The sequence below is a fragment of the Cordyceps fumosorosea genome, assembly GCF_001636725.1.
Source record: "Cordyceps fumosorosea ARSEF 2679 chromosome Unknown scaffold_12, whole genome shotgun sequence".
Lineage (NCBI taxonomy): Eukaryota > Fungi > Ascomycota > Sordariomycetes > Hypocreales > Cordycipitaceae > Cordyceps > Cordyceps fumosorosea.
Window position 1 is genome coordinate 206815 of NW_017387312.1, and position 21680 is coordinate 228494.

At 55.4% G+C, this 21680-nt stretch overlaps 8 protein-coding genes across 8 annotated transcripts; 2 read left to right on the forward strand and 6 right to left on the reverse strand.

Moving 5' to 3' along the window:
• Positions 1 to 1028: 1028 nt before the first annotated feature.
• Positions 1029 to 2178, forward strand: ISF_05160 (aldolase; the record flags this gene model as incomplete). The annotated part of the gene is made up of 3 exons (XM_018848765.1): positions 1029 to 1408; positions 1490 to 2006; positions 2065 to 2178. The coding sequence occupies 3 exons, from the start codon at positions 1029 to 1031 to the stop codon at positions 2176 to 2178; spliced, it is 1011 nt and encodes a 336-aa protein (XP_018703901.1).
• Positions 2179 to 2217: 39 nt separating this feature from the next.
• Positions 2218 to 3977, reverse strand: ISF_05161 (Major facilitator superfamily domain, general substrate transporter; the record flags this gene model as incomplete). The annotated part of the gene is made up of 4 exons (XM_018848766.1): positions 2218 to 2599; positions 2652 to 3195; positions 3275 to 3651; positions 3718 to 3977. 4 exons carry the CDS (start codon positions 3975 to 3977, stop codon positions 2218 to 2220), a joined length of 1563 nt encoding a protein of 520 aa, XP_018703902.1.
• Positions 3978 to 4609: 632 nt separating this feature from the next.
• On the reverse strand, positions 4610 to 6042 carry ISF_05162 (Amine oxidase; the record flags this gene model as incomplete). Its single annotated transcript, XM_018848767.1, has 2 exons — positions 4610 to 5665; positions 5734 to 6042. 2 exons carry the CDS (start codon positions 6040 to 6042, stop codon positions 4610 to 4612), a joined length of 1365 nt encoding a protein of 454 aa, XP_018703903.1.
• An 804-nt stretch (positions 6043 to 6846) lies between these two features.
• On the reverse strand, positions 6847 to 8914 carry ISF_05163 (Peptidase S9, prolyl oligopeptidase, catalytic domain protein; the record flags this gene model as incomplete). Its single annotated transcript, XM_018848768.1, has 3 exons — positions 6847 to 7954; positions 8009 to 8754; positions 8813 to 8914. 3 exons carry the CDS (start codon positions 8912 to 8914, stop codon positions 6847 to 6849), a joined length of 1956 nt encoding a protein of 651 aa, XP_018703904.1.
• A 670-nt stretch (positions 8915 to 9584) lies between these two features.
• Positions 9585 to 9797, reverse strand: ISF_05164 (hypothetical protein; the record flags this gene model as incomplete). The annotated part of the gene is made up of 1 exon (XM_018848769.1): positions 9585 to 9797. The coding sequence occupies one exon, from the start codon at positions 9795 to 9797 to the stop codon at positions 9585 to 9587; it is 213 nt and encodes a 70-aa protein (XP_018703905.1).
• A 2084-nt stretch (positions 9798 to 11881) lies between these two features.
• On the reverse strand, positions 11882 to 12946 carry ISF_05165 (hypothetical protein; the record flags this gene model as incomplete). The annotated part of the gene is made up of 1 exon (XM_018848770.1): positions 11882 to 12946. One exon carries the CDS (start codon positions 12944 to 12946, stop codon positions 11882 to 11884), a length of 1065 nt encoding a protein of 354 aa, XP_018703906.1.
• Positions 12947 to 15912: 2966 nt separating this feature from the next.
• ISF_05166 (hypothetical protein) lies at positions 15913 to 17076 on the reverse strand (the record flags this gene model as incomplete). Its single annotated transcript, XM_018848771.1, has 1 exon — positions 15913 to 17076. The coding sequence occupies one exon, from the start codon at positions 17074 to 17076 to the stop codon at positions 15913 to 15915; it is 1164 nt and encodes a 387-aa protein (XP_018703907.1).
• Positions 17077 to 19493: 2417 nt separating this feature from the next.
• Positions 19494 to 21362, forward strand: ISF_05167 (Protein kinase-like domain protein; the record flags this gene model as incomplete). The annotated part of the gene is made up of 1 exon (XM_018848772.1): positions 19494 to 21362. The coding sequence occupies one exon, from the start codon at positions 19494 to 19496 to the stop codon at positions 21360 to 21362; it is 1869 nt and encodes a 622-aa protein (XP_018703908.1).
• Positions 21363 to 21680: the final 318 nt, after the last annotated feature.

Genomic DNA, 21680 nt, shown 5'->3' on the forward strand with positions numbered 1-21680 from the left:
TCATCTTTTAACGCTTCGAGATTGAATAAATTCCTGCGTCACACTTGGGGTGTGCTTGTATCAACAAGGCTGCCTGTCCGTCTTAGCTGGCATTCCTTGGCAATTTGGGCATTCAGAGCAAGTTGCCAATATAGGCAACTGGACCCCTTGGCAGGCAACAATTGTTTGTTCTGTTAGCTGCCTCTTTCAAGGTAGTTGATCACGAGTGCTAGAGGAGAGGACAATGGAAATTGCGATGCTTTGTTGGCAGGCTCACGCCATGAATGCTAGGATGCTACATAGGTAGTTGTGCGATTCAGCTTTGGAGCCGTCGAGACGCCACCGTTGGCGCGGTGTCGGTCGCTTCGAGGGGATGCCGAATTTTGTCCGATTTACAAGTCATATTTGATACGAGTTCATTTAGAATTTCATGCATCGGTAGTTGTTGAAATGTTTCCGATTGCCTTGCCTAGAGGACTTTGGTGAGTTAGACGAGAAACTTGAGCTGGTTAATGAAAGCCACATTTTGGGTGGCGTGGTCATCGGCGGCCAATTCTAGAGGCCGCTGATATGAGGATAAACACGGTCCTCTCATAGCGAAAGTAAAAGATTAATCAATTGTTTCGTACAAGAATAGTCTGCATTGACCGACAAGCATGAAGCTTGACCATGCTCTCGTGTATGAGATGGAGTATGCAAAAGTGAACATACTTGTAGCGTTTCATTGAGGCGGCTCATGACGACGTGCGCTTCTTTCGACCCGGCATCAAATCTAAAGCCGAGTTGGGCTATTGGAACAGCAGCATAAAAGCCACGGCTCGGGATCGGCGCATCAAAGCCCTCTATAATAAATCCCCCCCACGTTCTGCCACTGACACGCCCTACCTACGGGATTAGAATGACGACGGTGTGGTGGTGCGGGGAAGGCGCCGTTGCTTGTTAGTCGCCGTGTCATTAGAAGGCGCCACGAGGGGGTTCCATGTATAGACGCAAATCTGGATGCCGTCAGAAATGAAAGAAGAAGCATTTACAGAGACGGCGGTAGAAAAATGGCTACCCGAATCACGCGGCGCGGATGGTTGTTCTTGGCACGCAGCCTCTCGCTCTCCAACCAGGCTGCAATTGTCCGAGCCCGACAATGCCACTCCCCTCTGCATGATTTGCTTCGCGCGCAATTCTCCACGACGAGGACAGTCGCTAGCAATGGTGGCGGCGACCAGCCAAACAACAACTTCGCGGCCGTAGCTACCGGAGGCTACGAGTACCCCGGCATCCCCCGGTTCGAGGACCCCTACGCCAAGAGGAAATGGCAACTGGAGCACATGGCCGGCGCATTCCGCGTCTTTGCTCGGATGGGCTTCACCGAGGGCGCAAGCGGGCACATCAGCGTGAGGGACCCGGTCGACCGGGAGACGTTTTGGATCAACCCGTACGTACGGAGAGACTACGCTCCAAGACAGAGGTGGTGACAAGGACCAGAAAATGAAAAAGATGCTGATGACCTTGTTAGAATGGGCGTCCACTTTGGTCTCCTAACCGCCAGCGACATGGTGCACATTGACGAGCACGGCCAAGTCATCGGCGGCAACCGCACCGCCGTCAACGCCGCCGGCTTCCGCATCCACTCCGCCGTCCACCGAGCCCGGCCGGACGTCGACGCCGCCTGCCACATGCACTCCAAGCACGGCAAGGCCTGGTCCGCCTTTGGCCGGCCTCTCGACATCATCAACCAGGACGCCTGTCGCTTCTGGCGCAACCACGGCGTGCACACGGAATACGGCGGCGTCGCGCTGGCGGACGACGAGGGCGTGCGCATCGCGGCGTCGCTCGGGCCGAGCCACCGCGCCGTCATCCTACAGAACCACGGCCTGCTGACGGCCGGCGGCACCGTGGACGAGGCCGCGTATCTGTACACCCTCATGGAGAGGACGTGTGAGATCCAGCTGCTGGTGGAGGCGGCCGGGCTGGAGAAGAGGCTGATCGGCGACGAGGAGGCGGCCTACACGTACAAGTACGAGGCAGACCCGGTAAGTACTTCCAATGTGTACTTTGCAATATTTCGGTTCGTTTACTGAGATGGGATAGGAAACGCTGTACACAGAGTTTCAGCCCGACTTTCAATACGAAGTGGCCATGGCCAATGGACAACTATACGGGGGCACAGACTTTGGGAAGAGAGAGCCACATTATACAAGATAAATCATAAATGCTAGGGATATCAAGATTAATCTCGTCATCCTAGTAGACATAGACAAAATTTGGGTTCTGTGTGTCCGTCAGGTCCATAAACGCAGTCTCGTTGAGCGCCGCCACCCCCTCGCCGCTCTCCCGCATCGCCGCGCGCAGCTTCTCCTTCTTCCTGTTCTCCCACTTGAACGCGTAGCGCAGGACGAAGAAGAGCAGCAGCTCTATGCAGTTCGCCGCCAGGAGTGAGCCGATGCCCAGCCGGTACGACGGCGCCTGGCTGTCCTTGTAGAAGAAGGGGCTGACGATGTTGCCGATGCACGCGCCGAACCAGATCATGCCCGACACGATCATCTTCTTGGACTGGCCGCCCGTGTTGGACGTGATGAGGGAGAGTGAGATGACGAATGCGGCCTGGTAGGAGCCGGTGAGGTAGCTGTCGAACAAGTCAGCATGGTCACTCCATGGCCAGCCAGGGCGGCACTTACAAGCAGATCAGACGCCCGACGTACGCGTCCCGCGGGGCCAGCAGGAACCCCAAGGCGCCGGCAATGGTCGGCAGCATGAACACGACGCACACGACGGTGCGGCTGTTCGGCGGCATGTACCGGTTCGCCAGCGCGCCGAGGCCGATCCAGACGACCACCAGCGCGCCCTGCGGGATGCCCAGCAGCGCCGTCTGCTTCGTGTCGAATCCCAACCCCCTGATGACGAGCGTGGAAAAGTTGGAGATGCCGCCGTTGGGCACGTTGGCGACCAGCCCGAGCAGCGTGAACAGCCACGTCTTGTAGTCGGCGTAGGCCTCGCGCACCTGCGCCCAGTTGACGCGCCGCTGCTCGATGCCCGTCTGGTTGCGGCGCACGCGCGCGATCATGACCAGCCGCTCCTCGCGCGTGAAGCCGCGGACGGTCCGCGGCGAGCTGGGCAGCGCGAGGAGCAGCGCGACGGCCCAGAGGGAGCAGGCGGCGCCGACGATGATGAACTCGTAGCGCCACGATGCCAGCGTGCCCTTGATCTGGCCAATGCCGTAGCCTACGTCAACCCCCTAGTCAGCAAAAAGACATCCCCGTCCATCGGTCCGGTATGCGAGGGCGAGGGGACAAACACCCACCGATCAGGCCGCCGCCGGCCACGCCGACGCCGTTCCACATGTACCACGCCGAGATGCGCGCCGGCTGCTCCTCGCGCGTGTAGTACATGGAGGTGATGAGCATGAAAGCCGGGTCGGCGATGGCCTCGAACGCGCCGGACAGCACGCGCAGCGCCGCGAGCCCGGCAAAGTCCCGCGCCGCCGCCTGCGCCATCAGCAGCGCGCCCCAGAGGAAGATGTTGGCGGCCAGGTACGTCGCCACGGGGCTGCGCTGCATGATGAGGTTGGACGGGATCGCCCACGCGAGCCAGCCAAAGTAGAAGCAGCTGGACAGCCACGAGTATTCGGTCTTGCCGAGGCCGAGGTCGTCCTTGATGCCGAAGATGGCGGCGTACGATCTGGAAGAGACTGGTCAGCTTCCCAAGGGCTGGATAGTCGGGCTGAAGGGAGGTGCGCAAGCATACAGGGTTGTCTTGTCGACATAATAAAAGAAGTAGCAGATTCCGAGGAGGGGTAGGATGCGCATGTCTAGCTTTCGCACCACACGCCTCTCATCTGCCTTGTCAATCGACTCATCATCGGGATAGCGGGCCAGCGCTTCCATGTAGATGTCAGGCTCGTCCTGGTTGATCTGCTGCTTGACCGCTGGAAGGCCCTCTTCATTGTCCGACCCTCGTCTCTCAAGGTGAGCGACGGGGTCCAGCTTGGTCTCGACACCAGTCATTTCGTCAGTCTTGTGCAAAGAATATGCGAGTGATTGCAGAAGTCCAAGGGCTCCCGTACGCGATGTAATGGCAAGATCGAGACTGGAGTTGTAAGAGAAGAAAGAAACTCAGGTTACTACGTACAAAGGTTATCTATCTCAATGCAGAGCATCAATAGCCGAGAGTCTTGCAGTGGAGATCTATACTCAAAGTGGCATGGGTGGCGATGGGACTCGATTCTGGGGGAGGGGAAACGTGGGGGGGACCCGACGGGTATTCCGGTTCCGCAACGTCTTTATTACCCGGGTTGCTGTTCCTTGACCATATTGCCTTGTTTATTGGTGGAAAAAATATTATTCAAAGACAATCAAAGCGCCATGGGTACTCAGCCTCTGATTTGAGTTTCTGGTTGCTCGATAAGCTTGATAACGTTGTCAATGCCTGCCTCACCGCACCACGACACTCGCTCACAATTACAGCATTCGTCAATGAAATGACAACTAGCGAGAACCTGCAATACACTGCTTCTTTCTGGTCTCCGTGATGAATTTTTATTCTATTCGTTATTGCTCAAATCGCCGTCTACGTGTAAACACGTCCGTCCAATCTCCCAAGTTGCCGCCTCCCAAGTCTTTATCCGGCTGGCGGTGGCTTACAGCCGTGGCGCCATCATCTGGATACCGCCCAAACTGCCGAGAGCGCCCAAGACCTCAATAGCCACTCCTTCTCCAGCCGCCAGCGCGCCCTCCACATGTCCCCTCCAGACACTGCTTGCCGCCGCGCCCGCAAAGTGCACGCCGCCCTCGGCATTCCCTCCGGCCGCCGCCGCCACGTTGAGCGACCGCTGGCCGCCCACCAGCGGGTCCTCGTCCGCCTCGACGACCTGCACGGCGCGCGGGACGTCGCCGCCAAAAATGGCGCCCAGGTGCTGCGCGATGAGCGTCTCGCGCTCCTCCGCCGACATGAGCCACAGCCACATGCCCCGCGCCTGCTCGCCGGACACCTGGCAGGAGAGCGCGTAGAGGCCGGGGCTGTCGATGTCGGTGCGGCAGGACGGGCGCACCTGGGTGATCGGGCCACCGGTCAGGCCCTGCGCGTGGCCGGACAGGCCACGTCGCTGCCACCAGGGATGGTCGAAGAGGACGTCCACGGTGGTGCTGAAGCCCTGCTCGTCTCGCGCGGCTTCCCAGACGGTCGCCGCTGCGATGCCAGGGGTTATCTGGATGGCGCTGCACATGGAGAGGGCACCGGCCAGCACGACCTTGGTGGCGCGGAAGGTGGCGCCAGACTCGGCGTAGAGCGTGCAGCCGTTTGCGCCGTGTTCGATGTGCGTGACTTTCTGGCGCAGTTGGACGGTCCCCGGGCTGAGGCGCTGAGAAAGCGCGGTCGCTATTTGGTTAGAGCCCCCGGTAATTGCAAAGTGGTCGGCGTCGTCGTCGCTCAGGCCGTTGATGGTGTCGAGGACGGCGAGAAGGCCGCCGCAGGAGGCGCAGTGCGACAGGAACTGCGCCACGCTAACGTTGTGAGAGGAGAGGCCAAAGATTGTGCGAGTCCATAAGTTGGCCATCCTTGCAACAACTTCCGTGGCGCCGTACGAGTCGACTAGCTGCTCAACCGTCACATCTGTCGGGGGAGTATCGTTCCTAAGCGAAAGGGTGTCCAGGATGGCCTTGATCTGGAGAAGCGACGCCGCATCTTCCGCATTCAGCTAAGCAATCAGCGATGTTAGTACCCCCTGAAACAACTTGTTTCCAAGTCTTTGTTGCTGTTTCTCACCGCCGGTTGTTCATGGTGGTCGAACGCTGCGAAGCCCTCGAGCACCGCTTTGCCCTGCGCCGGGTGCGGTTCGTCTAGTATGCCGAGCTCTACGGCAAGGGCATAAGTGCGCGGGTGATGCTCGAGATGGAAAGTGCCATTGGTAAAAGCCTGACTGCCAACACGGCCCGACTCCTCGAGGACCAGGCAAAAAGCGCCGGATTGCTGGAGCTTGAGCGCAGCCTGCAGACCACTTACACCGGCGCCGACGATGATCACATCGGCCGCGCGCGGCTGCGTCGCAATGAGGCTGTCTCTGTGCAAAGGCATCATAGGTTCTCTTCTCTTGGTCTTGCAACTTATAATCGGAGAGATAGCAGACAAGAACAACGCAGGATTCCGAGATGTAAAGTGGATTGTCAATTCAAAAACGATCAAGTTGGCCTTTGCTGAGTGCCCAGCATCTATTCTTGTGCGACACGGCAGTTTCCAGCTCAATAGTCTGGCCAATGGTCAACAACGTTATGGCGTTTGGCACTAGGAGTTCGGCGACTTGCCGCCTTATATGTACCACGTCCCAGACGGAACATAGGCAGTGCAAGCCTTTTGGTTCCTTGTGCTTCGGTTCATCCCACGTGTGTTTTAAGCGGAAGCCCGGCAGCAACTGACAATTGGTCAGATTTGGGTGGTGCCAGTCAGAGTAAGCAGCCCGTGTTAGCTCTTACACGAACGAACCCTAGCGGTGGGCTCCAGGTACCGGGCCCATATCACGGCAGATTCCCGCTGAGGGTAGGGACTTTTCTTTTCTTCTTACTGGACAGTGTTTTCTTGTGTCCGGAAATGCCCTATTGGCGAGCGGCGAGCGGCCCAGCTATTGGTCGCCAGTGACGCGACAGCACGTCAGGGAAGTCGGCGTACACCGCATCCCGGAGCCGCACGACTCTAGTTATGTAGACCTCCACCACGGTCCACCAGTGCCTGCAAGCTATTATGTTAGCAATAGAAATCTGTCACTCACTCAACGCTTTTGCAGCTGTGAAGCTATGCCCAACAAGAACGACTTTGCAGCCTCACTTACTAAATACTGCAAAGAACATCTACCGAACGTGGAAGGATTCTGCGACCGGCCGCTGCTCAGGTCTTGAGCAACGTCTTTCGCCACCAGGCCTCTTCCTCAGCCAGGTACTTCCTGACGGAGTCTGGCTTGCTCAGCATGTGGCCCTCATCTGGGATCTCTACAATTTTGACATCACCGCCCTTGTTCTTGACAATGTCGTGGATGATTCTCTCCTGCACAATTGGCACGACAGTGTCGTCTATACCGTGGACAAGGAGCAGCGGGGACTGGATCTTGTCCGCGTGGTACCGTGCGCTGCGCTCCTTGTAGATGCGGTCCTTTTCGTGCTCCGGAGTTCCTTCGGGAAGTAGCAGCGCGCCCGCGTAATCAGACTCCAGCTTGTGCGTGTGGTCGTCGAACTGGACGAGGTCGCTGATGCCGCAGGCGCACACGCCGCCGGCAAACGTGGCTGGATATTGAGTCAACGCCTGCAACGTGTTATAGCCGCCCGCGCTGCCTCCCGTTATGCCGACAGCCCGTGGGCGGACACGGCCCGTCTCGACCAAGTGCGCGGCGAAATCAGCAACATCTTTGGTGTCCGACACGCCCCATCGACCATATAGGTATCGACGGTACGCACTTCCGTAGCCAGTCGACCCAACGTAGTTTATGGCCAGATAGGCATATCCGCGCGAGGTAAAATATTGAGCTCGGAGATTGAGGCCACTGTTGGCCATTCCAGTCGGGCCACCATGCGCGAAGATGATGAGCGGGGGGAGCGCCCCTTCTCTGGCTGTGAACTTGTTGTTGCGTGGCATGAAGAGGAAGCCGTGTGTTTGCCGCGGTTCGCTACGCGACGGTATACTAATGTGTTCCGGGATTGACAATAGATCGGGATGGAAGTCGGTACCCGAGAGTCCAGCGGTGCGGAGCAGCTTAGTCTTTGCGGGACTGTGAATATCAATTCTGAAGAGCGAGTTCGACATCGTAGGCCCCTTTCCGACCACCAGGGCAGAGGACTCGTCGATTCTCGACACACAGTCTGCTCCGAGTGACGATATTCCTTGGTCCTGCGCAACGTGTCTCCAGGTTCCCTGCAGGAGATCAATGGATATCAAGTAGCATGCGCCGTTAGCGACCGCCGTAGCGAGCAGATGCCGACTAGACAACGCCACATATGTCCGGCTGGAGGAGTCAGCAAAGACTACTCAAGTCTACGAGTCTTAAAGGGTCACAAACCTGGCTTCAAATAGAGACGATTCACCAAGATCAAATCTGGTCAATCCTAGAAGAGCGATATGGACAGGCTTGCCACCTTCGGGCGCGACTCTGAAGAGTTGCCGGTGGCCACCGGTCTCTTGCGAAAAGTACAGCGCGCCATCAGGACCCCAATGAGGCTCACACACGCCGTCAGAGTTTCCTCCCGCAACAAGAGTCCTGCTTTTAACGGTGGCGTTATCACGATCCCAGTCAGCGCTGTACAGCTTGGCCGCATCGAAGAGCATCTCGGGATGGTTCCACTCCAACCAGACAAGCCGCGTGCCATTGTTATTGAATCGAGGTTGAAAGTAGAAATCGGCGCCCGAAACGACGCGCTTCACGCTTCCTGTCTCGATATTGATGGCGGCAATGTGATTCTCAATACCATACGGGGTATTGTGAGTGTGGTCCTCCTGGATGGCCAGTACCCACGGCGAGTTCTTGTCCGCCGAGAAGGAGCCATAGCGCAGGATGGGGGAATTCCGAACGACAGTCTTGACTTCCGATGAACTTGGATCAAGAATTCTGACAGTGTTGTCCTGGTTGGAAAAAATGAGACGCCCGTCTGGCAGCATCTGAAGCGACTGGACACCGTACTCATAGACAGAGTTACCCACGCTGCATTCCGTTGGCAAGACGTCCACGGCGCCACGGGCAGTCATTTGCATAATAGCAGTCCTGCCAGTTCCGTCGCCCTCGACGAAGAAGATTTTGTCAGTTTTGCTCTATAGCATGTTAGTTGCATCGATCCAGATACTCAGCCAGAACAACAACAAGGCTTACACAAACGCGGGGTGCGGTTAGGCTTCGCGCTCCAGAGGCGACCGACTCAATGGAGATGGGGGATTCCCATTCTCCGTGGGGGACGACTTTCTTGATAGTCATGATGCAAGAAACGATTGGATGAATAGATATGAGGTTGGCTCCGTGAGAGGATGTCGTAGGCAAACCGATCCGTTTGAAGCACAGATGCGGGGAATGTAGCGATGTACATACTGTACATAGATTGATTGATGGGTGGAGCGCCAGATCTGACTACTACGATGCCTGGCCAACTAGTTACCACATTCATTACCGCCACAGTCGAGGTAGTTGTAGGCACTTTATGTATATATTTGATAATTTTGATCTATTCTTGACTATCAGAATCAAAACTCTCCCGAATAAATCATTCGGTGAGCTCCTTGAGACCTTCCCCAGCCGCTTGGCATTTATTCAGCTCCTCTTCGCGCACCGAAGCTAACCTGCGCGGAAACCTCGTCTTTGCAGTCATCATGTTGGTTCGCCTCTTCATAAAAGGTGTGCTCCAGCTGGATTCGAACCAGCGGCCTTCCCGAAAGACGGCCTGCCACAGCGTGTAACCACGACGCCTCGGGAGTTGAAGAGTGGTGATGAAGCTCCCTGTTAGTCCCCTCCCCCCCCCTCCCCATCGTCCACCACACCGACCTGTTATCGCTGGTTAGAGTTTTATTCTTGAAGAATAACTTACTTGTCGCTAATGGAGGGGCATTGCTTGAGGAGAGTCTCGCCGAATTGGAGCATTTTCGCATCATGCTTAATGGGCTGCTGGGAGGTAGATGAGACTGTAGATGCGCCAGCCCGCTTTGTCCAGGGGGTAGCCACGCTTCTTCGCGCCTGGCGTGTTGAGGTCGTTTTCAGTTATGACACGGCCTTTCTTCTGTGACTCGCCAGGCGCCGTTTTGCGCTCGACTTCGAGATTATCATCGTCGCCCTCTTCGGAGGGGAATATTCCCGGTGTAGAAGTCATTCTGGGGGAGCCAGTGGCAGCTAAACCCAAGACGTTTCTCACAACACATTTTGCATCGCTGACTTCGGTGATCTCGCCAGGGCAAAGACCAAACAAGGCGTCGTCGAATAGCTTGTGCAATGACGTTCGCGGGATCTCTCGGGAATTTCAAGAGATCTGAAGGCCGCTCGATGTCATCCGGGGGTGTTGAGGGACCTGGGCTGCTTTTGGAGGATTCGACCCGCGACAGAACACTCATACGTCCACTGCTTTTTGGCCAGGCACTACTGGGGCAGCGCCACTTACGCTGCTCTCCTCCGATGAGTCCTGGCGATGATGACCAGGAATGCCGGTTGTAGTGGCATGAGCGACAGCAGGGCGGGAAGGGAGGTTCACCCTGTCGTGGAGCCAGCCTTCCATTCCCAAGGAAGCAGCAAAGCATTCAACTACAACTCCATCATGTACGCAGCATTGTTTCTAATGCCTGACGGCCTTCCAGACACACTGGGTACCTAGAGGCTTCGTCAGTAGCAGAGATTGTCTACGAAAATCTTCCTTCTTTGTTCTTAGGATCTAGAGGGGCTTGTTGCACTACTTAGCAAAAATATGGTGAAGCGTCGAAGGCGACTGCGCCAGTTCCCGCAATGACACGTACTGCGAGTTGATTTGAATAGGTCGCATACCAATGAGTGCCAGCTTCGGGGATGCCGTATAGTGGCTTGTTGACCACAATGATTGTGCCTTCTGGATATTCATTCTTAATCGCATTTGGGCGGAAAAGATGTTGATATATTTTCAGACATCGCATCACGTGCATACTGGTCTGTTTGACTTTCTGCTATTCACTTTCTGCTCGTTAGTTAATACAGACGTGTTTGCTTTCTTTTCACAACCCCAGCAAACCAGTCGCCAGTGACAAACATGAAGTCAGATCCAGATATTTACTCATTTACGTTTCCATTAACTTACATGTGACCTAGTCACTGGGCTATGATTCACTTTAACAATGAAATTCTCCCCCAGTAAACAGCCCTCTTGTCCACGCTCGTCAGCATTAACTTCACCACAACGTCCAACGCAGCTTGGCAGCCTGCACGCAGCAGCAAATACGCGTCAATGACACCAAGAAATATTACTCCGTCGGCTTCAAAGCAAAGTCGCCACGCATTTGATTCACACATTCAACACGTGCAGGTTGATTTGCCTCCCGGTGGGTTGGTCCGTTTACCGTGTCGCAAACGCTGATACCGCTACTGGAGCGCGTTCCCCCAGACAGGCAAGCCATACTTGCGGTGTGTCTTTATCGAGCATCATTTTGGACTTCCACGAGTCAGGCAGCATAATTGCTGCCACGAGGCCTCTGGTCCCTCCCCCATTTCCCTTTTTGGTACTGCGCACATCAGGGGGCGTGGACCTGACTGACTCTTGCGTCGATCTCTGCAACGTCGCCGATGCCAGCAGCCGAAGTAGATGCCAGTGGCTATGCTTGCTTTAATAGGGCTATGAGACGCTCCGCATAATACACCCCACCCAGATCGCTATCAACTACTCCCAGATACCAAAATACTCCTCGTGGCTGATGTGGAACTCGGTGCCATGGTAGAGGGTTGCTTGGAACGGAACGAGCACGCCCAAAGGGACTTTTGCCAAACACCAAGGCTGCTCAGGTCAAGTTTGGGCTATTTCGGCTCAGCTTACCTGAAGCAGCCCTTTCATATACTTGAATCGGCCGGAAGGCCGTTTCGTGCGGCATCACCGGCAAGTTTCACCAGTCGTATGAGGCGCAAAAAGAAAAAGAAAATTATTTCCAGACAAAAAATTTTATTTAATTTTCAATTATCAGTACTAGGCAATAGTATGAGAGCTTAATACCAGCAGCTTCCAAAAAAAGAAAGAAATCAATGCTAAAATCGCACTAGCAATACACGTTTTCCACTCCGAGATCCTTGTCCCGCTTACTTGCCCTCGGCCTGATCACCATCCTTCACAGGATTTGCGTGTTGCAAATCTTCTAGGCTTGAATCTTCTTGTTTCAAAGGCCAAAGGCCAAGGGAGCGGAGGATCGTTTCATAACATTCAACACAAGACAATACGAGTTGCGCTGCTTATGCGGTGAACTCGATAGCGCGGCGCTTGTCGTTGTTGTCGTTGTTGTTCTGGCCGCGTCCGTTGTCGCGTCCGTTGCCGCGGCCGTTGCCGGTCTGCTGCTGGGCGTTGCCGGCGGCGGGGGTGCCGCCGACGAGGCCGTTAGCGTTGCCGGTAGCAGGGACAGCGGCGTTCGGGTTGCCAGCAGCAGGGTTGCCGACGATGGCGTTGTTGCCACCAGCACCAGTGCCAGCAGCGGGAGCAGCAGCACCAGCACCGGTGCCAGCAGCGGGAGCAGCACCACCAGCACCGGTTCCAGCAGCGGGAGCAGCAGCACCAGCACCGGTTCCAGCAGCGGGAGCAGCAGCACCCGCACCGGTGCCAGCAGCGGGAACGGCACCAGCACCGGTTCCAGCAGCGGGAACGGCACCATTACCGGCAGCGGGAGCAGCACCAGGGGCGGCGCCGCCGGCCGCGGCCATCTGGACGGGGACGACGCCGCCAAAGGGGCCGGCGTTGGCCGGGTTCTGGCAACGCACCAGGCAGACGTTGTTCTCGCCAGCCACGGTGCCCGAGCACTGCTGGTTGGCCGGGATGGCCGCCACCAGGGGGTGGTCGCTCGCGTTGCCGTCGTTGTTGCGGCCGCGCTGGTTGCCCGCCACGTTCTGGGTAACCTGGATGTTGTCCCAGGTGGTGCCGGAGCCGTCGGCGTTGATCATGCAGGTGTAGGGGCCGGCGCCGTCGGCGTTGACCTGGTGAAGGGTCATGGTGAGGGCGCCGCCGGGGGTCACCTGGGGCAGCGAGTCGCCTGTCTCCGCCATGATCTTGGAGGTGCCGGCCTCGAGCTGGTTGGCGCCCTGGCCGACGGTCTCGCCAAAGGTCTGCGCGGAGGCTCCACGGAAACGCGTGGCGTCCTGCTGGAAGGGGTTGCGCCGGGTGCCGTCGCGAGGAGTGGTGGACTCGATGCCAAGAGCCATGCCGCTGCCGCCGGCGTTGCCTACGGCATTGGTGATGGCGGCGTGGCCGGAGACGAGCTGGGCGGCCATAAGCACGGAGGCGGCGATGATGGACTTGACGGGAGCCATTGTGTGTGAGTTTTGTTTCTTTGGGGGGTGGAAGAAGAGAGCGAAGAGAGAGTGGTGTAAGGATTGTCTTTTGATATTAAGTGATGTAGTGTAAAAGACCTGGCCAGCAGGAGAGAAGATGTGAAGAGAAGAGGAGCTGCTGGTTGTGAAGTTGTGGAAGTAATGATGAGGATAGAGAAGATTCGAGCAGATTAACCGGAGGAAGTGACCGGATTTATAGATCATGTCATCAATCTCGGGCCCGTCATTCTGTTGCCCAGCCTCCTCGCAGTGGTGAATAGGGGTCACTGGGCCGCAGCAGAAGAGACCAATGAAACGCGAAACAGGTTCAAACATGGAAAGGTTCAGAAGTCTTCTCAATCTGCTAGGTAATCCCTACGACATGTCTACGTCTCGGGACTTACACGGAGTCGCGACTCGTCCAAACGCGGATGCTCAGCATCTTCACCGACGGAGGCTATGCTCGGCCAACCGCGGCCGTCGCTTGCGGGTCCTGGTCGGTATACCGATAGCTTGGCATGGAGGCAGCCGTGAGGGGCCATAGGGGGCTGCATGCCTGGGGTCAGTCAGAAGGTCCAGGACGATGCGAAGGGGAGAGGAGGGGGGATGTGTCACCTGTTCCTTCATGGAGAAAAGTTGGTGAACATGAGCAGCGGCAAGGGTATGTGCGGAAACGCGACTGAGAAACCTGGGCAAGGGTTGTCTCGCGTACTGCCAAACTTGCTAGGGAATCATGTGCTCTGATTGGTCCAGGGCCGGTGACGGTATATCGATGCTTCTAAAACGATATAGGGAAGCCCAAAAAGGGACAGCGGACTGCCTCACGATGGAGAGGGTGGAATTGGCGACAGGGACAGTTTCAAGGGACGAGGCCGCTACCGTTGGCCACTGGCTCCAGTAGACCGCAGTGGGTAGAGAGAAGACAGAAACGGGCCTTAATAGATCGAGGGATGAAAATAGCACTTTGAATGTTAATATTGTCGTTGACCAAAGGTTGTCAGCTGTGAGGTCGTGCTCGATGTGAAGGTCATTAACTCCGCGATTGCTTGTTGACAGCGGGCCAGAGCGCCTCGCGGAGATACACGGCCTACGCACAGGCGCTGGCGTCCACATAATCTGATCATCTTGCTCTATTTCGAGCACGGCCACAATAGTTACGGTCACAATATCCGAGCTTTTTTTCTTTTTTTTTTCACTTCTCTCTTCTTCGGGGGCTAAAAGGGACAGTGTTTTGGACAAGAAACCTGCAGCGCGCCGGCTACCACCCTCCACCCCATGTCCAGGGCCGTGCTCAGCGTGTCAAGTTCTCAAGTCTGATACGCACCAAAATATTTTGAGGTGCCAAGTCTACAACCCCAGGTCCTAGCCCGCTAAAAATGAATAGAACCAAAATCAAGATAATCTATAGCACTACAGGAAATCGTTCTACAGGGCTGGAAAACAGCCGTCTTGGCTCCGGTTGGAGCAAAGGATGGACGCGCTACAAACATGGCTGAAAGTGCAACATCAACGCCACAGCTATTCAGCCCATCTACAAACATCTATACGATAGAGACAAGCGCGGTCGTCTACGTGCCGTCCAGCACAGGCGTTGGACTCGCCGCCCTACTGCCACGCCAGAGGCCAGATTCGGCGGCGATGGTATCCGCCAAGCCGCAAGGCAATAAAATAAATTCCGGAAATTGTGCGGGTTCCCGCAGAACTCTTGGCAAGTAGCACATGTGGTCGTGATCCTAGCTGCGGTAAGATATGCGAGGTTTCGGCAGGGCAGATTTCGCAGGACGGGGAGGGGAACACATCATAATGGGCGATTTCCGAGCGACAAAACGGCCCAGTAACCGTAAACGACAGGGTGGGTGTGTCCCGTTTCGCATCCCCCTAGGTGAGGCATGAAGAAACTCCAGGTGTGGTTTTATGAGACATCGCCAAGGGAGGAGGCTGTGTCAAAGGCATGAAGTGTGAAGAGCAGCTGCAGGATCGACGGGTCGTGTTTAGGATCGCCTTTTCGTCGCGCGGAAATGCTGAATCGGATTTACTCTGGGGGGGCGCAGCAATGCGAGAAACGACCAGGGAGGAATGCCGCAGTGAGGTTTCTCGGGTCGTCGAGATCCGAGCTTGGCCGTTGCCTGAAGAACCGTCCTTCTTCTTCTTCTTCATCACGGACAGTTTGATACGCTGCCGCTTGGCGTTTACTGGTCGCCCGTTTGTCCTTCTCAGGCTGGTTTCATCGTCTTTCTCTTCCTCTTCTCTCCCCTTCGGCCAACCCAACCAAACACATGCCCCCCCAACGGCTTCAAACGAGCTACAACTCTCGGCCGCCGTTGTGCTCGGCAATGGGAGGAGTCGCATATGCCAGCGTATCGCGATTTTCAAAACATGCAACGATGTTGATGCTGCCAGATTCAACACAGGTGGGAACGCATGACATGAGGAAGCAAAGAGCAAGGTAGTAGAGGGGATGGAAATAGTACGTTACCTGGACAGCTAGTTGACATGAGTAGAGAAAATTCATACACAAGAAAACTCAAACACAATGATATAAATCACACATAGCCAAGTGCTGCGCATTCACAACCTATATTTAGCAGTCGTGCGGGACATCGACCCGCGTGATAAAAATGGGCGGCTGCGCGTGGTGCACATGACCCGACACCACCCAACCCATGTTTTTCGCGTTCAGTTGCCCAGGTCATGTTGCCCTAGGCGAAAGACAATGCGTGCAAAACAAGAATCGAATTTCGACTTACCAAGTAATGTGAGCTTTGTTCGTTCATACCAAGTGCATCTAAACATAGTCATTGGTTAGCGGCTCACACCCAGCTTGGAAATGCATGACGTAAACACCATGTCAGCGAAATCAAGCAGACAAGAGCACACTTGAAAGGCATCGTTTGCAAATCATTCGTCATAAGATACAAGTATGTACAGGTATAATCACATATATACAGCACCCTTATCCCCTCATGCTAGTCAAGTCCCATCGTGCCTTTGGGCCGCCTTCGGGCAGCCTCGGCCGGGGCTTTTTGTATTCTGGAGAAGACCTCTTCAGGAGTCCTCCTACTATTGGCACGCGACACTGTCGCAGAGGTTCGGTTTCTGATATATGATTTGGGCGGCTGCGATCGCCGTGTGCATAAGGCTCTGATAACAGTAGCCTTGCAGGGATGCTCGAGATAGTTGGTGGCTTCTGACAACGGTTTAGGTGTTGCTGTTTCAGAATCCAGGGTATCATAGGTAAGGTCATCATCGAGTTCGTATTGGATAGGAAGGTTGTAAATGTCCCAATCTTCGTCATCTTGTGGCGTCATGGGCAGAGATTTGGAGTCGTGATAATGATCCGATGGATCAACAGACGAGATGGTCTCGACAGAGTCGCCAGCCGACGTGACGGTTTCACCACTATCAGACTGCGATGTAGTATCATCGTCATCCTTCGACAAGTCTCGAAGAAACCCTGAAATTCTTCCAGATTCGGAAGCAGAGAAAGATGCTGATCGAGACGATCGGCCAGTGGAAGGATAACTGGCATCGTCCGAGTATTCTGAAGGAGTGCTCGCTGAGTGCGGCGGAGAGGGAGGGCCGTGCGCATCCATGGGACAAGGATCAACCATCATGACGGGACCATTGGGGAAGAAGTCATCATGGTCGAGAAACTGTGACATATCCTCGATTTCAGTGAGTTTGGTGCCAGTTGTACAAGCAGAGTCGCTTTCGAAAGCCACAGTCTCCGAGACTGGCGATGGGCATTGCTTCTCATCGACCAGCTCCTCGGGAATGTAGCTCGCAAAGTAACGAACGATGGAGTCATATGATTTGGTTCGGAAGAGCTGGACCGCGTGCTGCCACTGATCGGTACCCATCAACTTGGGATTTGCGATAATTTCAACGGCGAGCGACTCAAGGCAGTCATTCATCTCCTTGGTACGCTGACCCTTGCGCTCAGCCATCAGTTGATGGAACTCCTCGGCAGTATCGGCTTGGTGGGAGAGCTCAAAGACATCGTGGTGGAAGGCCTCGGGGTCTTGGAGGGAGAAGGAGACGGTATTATATTGGTCGTGTAAGGAAGTGAAGAGGTCGCCTCTTTTCATGTTGAACTTCCAGGCGGGCCATGCCCAGCCCGGTTCGTCCATTGTCGGTCGGAGAACAAGGGATGTTGATTTGTTATGGTGAGAATATCGAAGAAGAAAAGACGTGTCTAGATGTGCAAGCCCGGAATCATTTGGTGGACAGGGCTCATCTAGAGCGAAGCAGCAGTACTGAAAGTCATTGCGGTGGTATTCTGAGTCGGGGAAGAGCGAAAGGCGTGGAAATCGCGGGCTCGAATTCGATCAGTATGCAGTTCTTCTGGTTTGACAGGCTCAAGATTCCGACACGACGACAAAGCCAGAGGTTGTGGGGGGCGCGTTGACTACCCTCTGTGACGGGAAGTTGAGGGAGGCCAGGAGGTCGGCGCGCTGCTGCCTGAGGCAAAGAGCGGTGAATGTTTTGATTGGGTAGCGTGTCTGACAAGTGGCACAGAAAGGTCCACAACTAGGAGACATTACCTCGCACTAATCTGTTTTCGGCCATGCTCACTTGGCCGGCTTGCATTAGCGCGGGTTCGCAAGCAATCTTTTGCTTGGGCTACTCTTCATAGAGCTTAGCGCTGGCATGCGAGGGCTCAGCTTTTGATGCGGGTGGACTCTGGGCCTTAAAATAGCCAATGAGAGAGTGCAACTACCTCGGAGTGGCGTTTTTCTCGCTCGTGCCCGAATTTGAGTCGGGCCCCAGCCGGGCCCAGCCTATCGCAAGGCGCCTGTGGCTGGTGTTTTGAGATGTGGCTGATAGACTTATGTACGGCGCAGCCATTCTTGAGCCAGGTAACCAGGGGGCGCAACCAATCGTCACGGTTGGACTTTGCAGTGCTTGCTGATGCTGAGCATTTTCACAAGTTTCCGCCAGTCATGGTGAGAGGTTGAGAGCGGTCCGCCTTGCCCTCCGTGGACTCGGAGAAGCAGTTCTTTGGAAGCCGCACTTTATTCATATCGAGACGAAATGTTGGAGGGACGCCAATGTGTGTTATGCTCATTGTAATCAGCAGTCGGTTCACCGTGCAAGACTGAAGCAGGCCGCGTGGATGAGTGAAGGCTTTTTGGTGAAAGGAATCCCAAATCCAGGTCAACTGGAATGATTGTTTTACGCTATAGCTGTTCGAAGCCCGTCGTAAGACGTCACGGACAGTTGCTCATGGCGGAGTGACAGGACGAGGTCGTAACGGCGCGTTGTGGAAAAGACGTCGTTGAAATAGTCGAACAGATCGCCAGTTCTGCTGAACCACGTGAGTGGCGCTCAGGGCTCAGTCACTGGACCGTTGTCGGATCACGAACCGTCACGGCATTATCAGCTGCGAGGGCAATGACGGCGATGTATCCTTGAAACAGCGTTATGCGCGTCATTGTTCGATTCGCGATGCAATGCAGATTCCACGAGGATTTGGAGAATGAGGAAGTGAAAGATGGAAACTGGTAACGGGACCGAGAGAGAAGGAGGCAAGTTGGGCGAAATGCATAGCCACACTGGGCTGCCTCGAGGCAGACAGGCACGGGGACACTAGAAGGTAACATTCAGATAATGGCACAGTGCAGTGTACAGTGTCAAAATGGGAGAACAAGGCTGAGTGCTCCTGCCAGTTGAGAGAAACGTACAGTGCGGTAATGGCACACATTCTGTCTTTAGCACAATTGTGAGCAGACGCTAAAATAGGTTCCAACGTATTCCATGGACAGATATTACGTGGTTCCCCGTGGAAGAGACAGAGATTAAAAGTGAATATGTTGCTGGGTATGTCTTTGTATAAGGATTGTCTTTCTTCACGATAGCAAGGCTTCTTTGTTCCAGCTTCGCGCATCTACGGTATCTCACTGACACGGGCTGTGCCGTCGCTAACAGGAAAAAGAAGGGTCTATAAACCCACTCCACTTCAGCCACAGGCGACTGCCGCCCGCTGGTAGCATCCGTCCACAGGGCCCTCCAGGCTTTCAATCCGTTCTTTTAGCAGCCGCTGTGCTCACTGGCTCACCACCGGTGGTGACTCGATCCAACGTGAACCTGAGGCTTCTATCAGCTGGCCGCCACTCACTTGCTCTCTTTGCGCGCCTGACGCTGGCGTCCTCACCGTGACCTCTGAGTTGTTCCTGCATTTATTCTACCCTCGGCCATTTCGATTTTGCATCTTTCTGTCCTGCATTCTTCTTTTGGACATTTTATCTGCGAATTGTACATTGCCAACACATCAACATTGCATAATCCCTCCCGACCACCACACTATCACAGCCACAGCCTGGCCCGTCGCTCCCGTCCCCCCCGTCACCCCGCCGCCCACCAGTCATCGACGGACCCTGCCTTCCAGTGCTCTCTCTGCCTCTGGCCTGCCTGCAGTCAGCAACAGCCTGCCAGTAGCCTGTGGGCGGCCACCACCACCACCCCCATCTCTGCCAGCCTGAGGCGCCACACCATGCACCTGCGTCAGGCATCACTTTCGCTTCAGAGATTATTCAGAACAATCACCATGGCCGATCCCAAACCGTCGCCTCGGGAGGAGGCGACGGAGGAGAGGACTGAGCCGTTTTCGCAGTCTGAGCTTGACGCCCGTATCCGTGCCGTCGACGTCAGTGCCTCCGGGCCCAGCCCCGACCAAGAGCATGTCCCGCTCGACGTCCTCTTGCTCGAGGACCATCACCACAGACAAAACATCCGTCTCTTGGTTCGCCCCTTTGCTGAGCTTCCCAGCCTTCCCGCAGCACCTTCAAGCGGTAACTGCCGCTGGCTCGCCCTCCGCGCCGAGATTGCCTCCTCGGACCAGCCCTCGCACAAGGTCTTGGCCGTACAACAGACCGCCCGCGACATCAAGTTCTCAGTACGGGTACCTGCAAGCGTTATCGATCCTGCCGACACCCTCATTTGCCCTTCGCTCTGGTGTGAGCTCTACTTCGATCCTGCCAGCGATAAGCTCATCCTCGTCAACCGCTCCGAGGTCCCCATTGCCCTCGTCCGTCTCTCCCAGACGGCCCCCGCCAGCCCGTCTTTGAACGACTACCCCATCGTCTACCCGCACGTTACCAAGTCGTTAGAACCTGGCACCTGGCGCATCAAGGTCTGCGAAACTGCTGTTTTGGATTTTAGGATTCTAGAGAAGCGCCCGGTCATTCTCTATGAGCAACCGCCTCTGAGTCACAGCCAAAGCACCTTCTCTCGTGGCAGCTCGCTAGTCTCCACTAGCGGCAAGCGTGCCCTGACTCCCGATGATGAAGATGAAGGTGACAAGCGCGTCAAGCGTCGGGTATCCCAAGTCGAAGGCCGAGCGGCAGACGGTCTTGTCATGTTTCTAAATCCCTCGGCAGATCCCCTGGTCTTTTCGTTACCAAATGGTGCCAAAAAGGCGGGCAAGGAGCTGGCGGCTGGCAACAACACCAATGCCCTCCTCGACGCTGAACAGGGCGACACAGTCTACATGACAGGCATATGTGAGCTCGATGAGTATCAGCTCATCAAGCAGGAGCCCATAGCCTCCACCGCCCAGTCCGCCGTCTTTGTGGGTCGCCATTCCAAGCGGCCTGACAATATCGTCACCGTCAAGGTGCTCAAGACAGTCGTGAGCGGTTCGGATAAGCCAAACGTACATGAGCGCAATGTTATTCGCCAAGCCGACATGTGGCAGCGCGAGTACCAGACGCAGGAGAACTTGCAACACCACTCCATCGTGCGCTACTACGGAGGCGACGCCCGCTTCCTCTCACTGTACATGGAGCACGTTGATGCGAAGGATCTGACTGTTCAAAACCGTTGGAGAAGCAAGCAAGACGACCACTTTACCGGATCCCGAGAAGACGCAACCCGCATCTTACGAGACATCTCTAGCGCGCTCAGCTACATTCATGGGCGCCAGCTTGTTCATAACGACATCAAGCCGGCCAACGTCCTGTACTCCCTGGAGCGCGGCGCCGTCCTGTGCGACTTTGGCATGTCGACCGCCACGGCCAGCCCGCCTAGCGGCGGCGGCACACCTTACTACATCCCTCCCGAGTTTATCGGGCGCAAACTTCGCGGGCCGGCCGCCGACGTATGGGCCATGGGTGTTACCATGCTGTACCTGTTGCGGAAGCTTCCGCTGCCCGAGAGTCGCGCCAGACCACAGAGCGGCAAACCGCTCTACTGGCTGATAGCCGGAGTTAATAACCCGCAGGCCTTGCAGAAATATGGCAACGGCCAACCTGCCATCCTGCAGATGCGCGCCTGGCTGACAGAGGTGCACGATGCCGCGCAGAAGCTCGACAAGGACGACCGCCTCGAGCGCATCGTCAGGGAAATGCTCACTCCAAATCCCACTCAGCGCATCACGATGCCTTCAATCCTGGAGCAGCTCACTTCGGGCTTGTAGTGAATCTCAAATTGCGAACTGCAATGCCGAGGCTGGTACAAAGCCGGCACATACATCCATAACAGTTACGATGAGACGCAATCGGTTGTTCGGCGTTATTTTGGATAGAGTATTGTTTGCATCTGTATATTTACATGTACGGTTGTTTGATATAGTGTATTTATGGGGGTTCGTTGGAATTACATACCAAGCACATGTTCTTTTTTGCAATTCATATTATTCATATTATTCTTAATTCTAAACTTTGAGAATCGCCAAGGCTCTTTATCGTGCTGCGCTACATGTTCACTTTACCCATTTACCTCGTCCTGTTCCTCA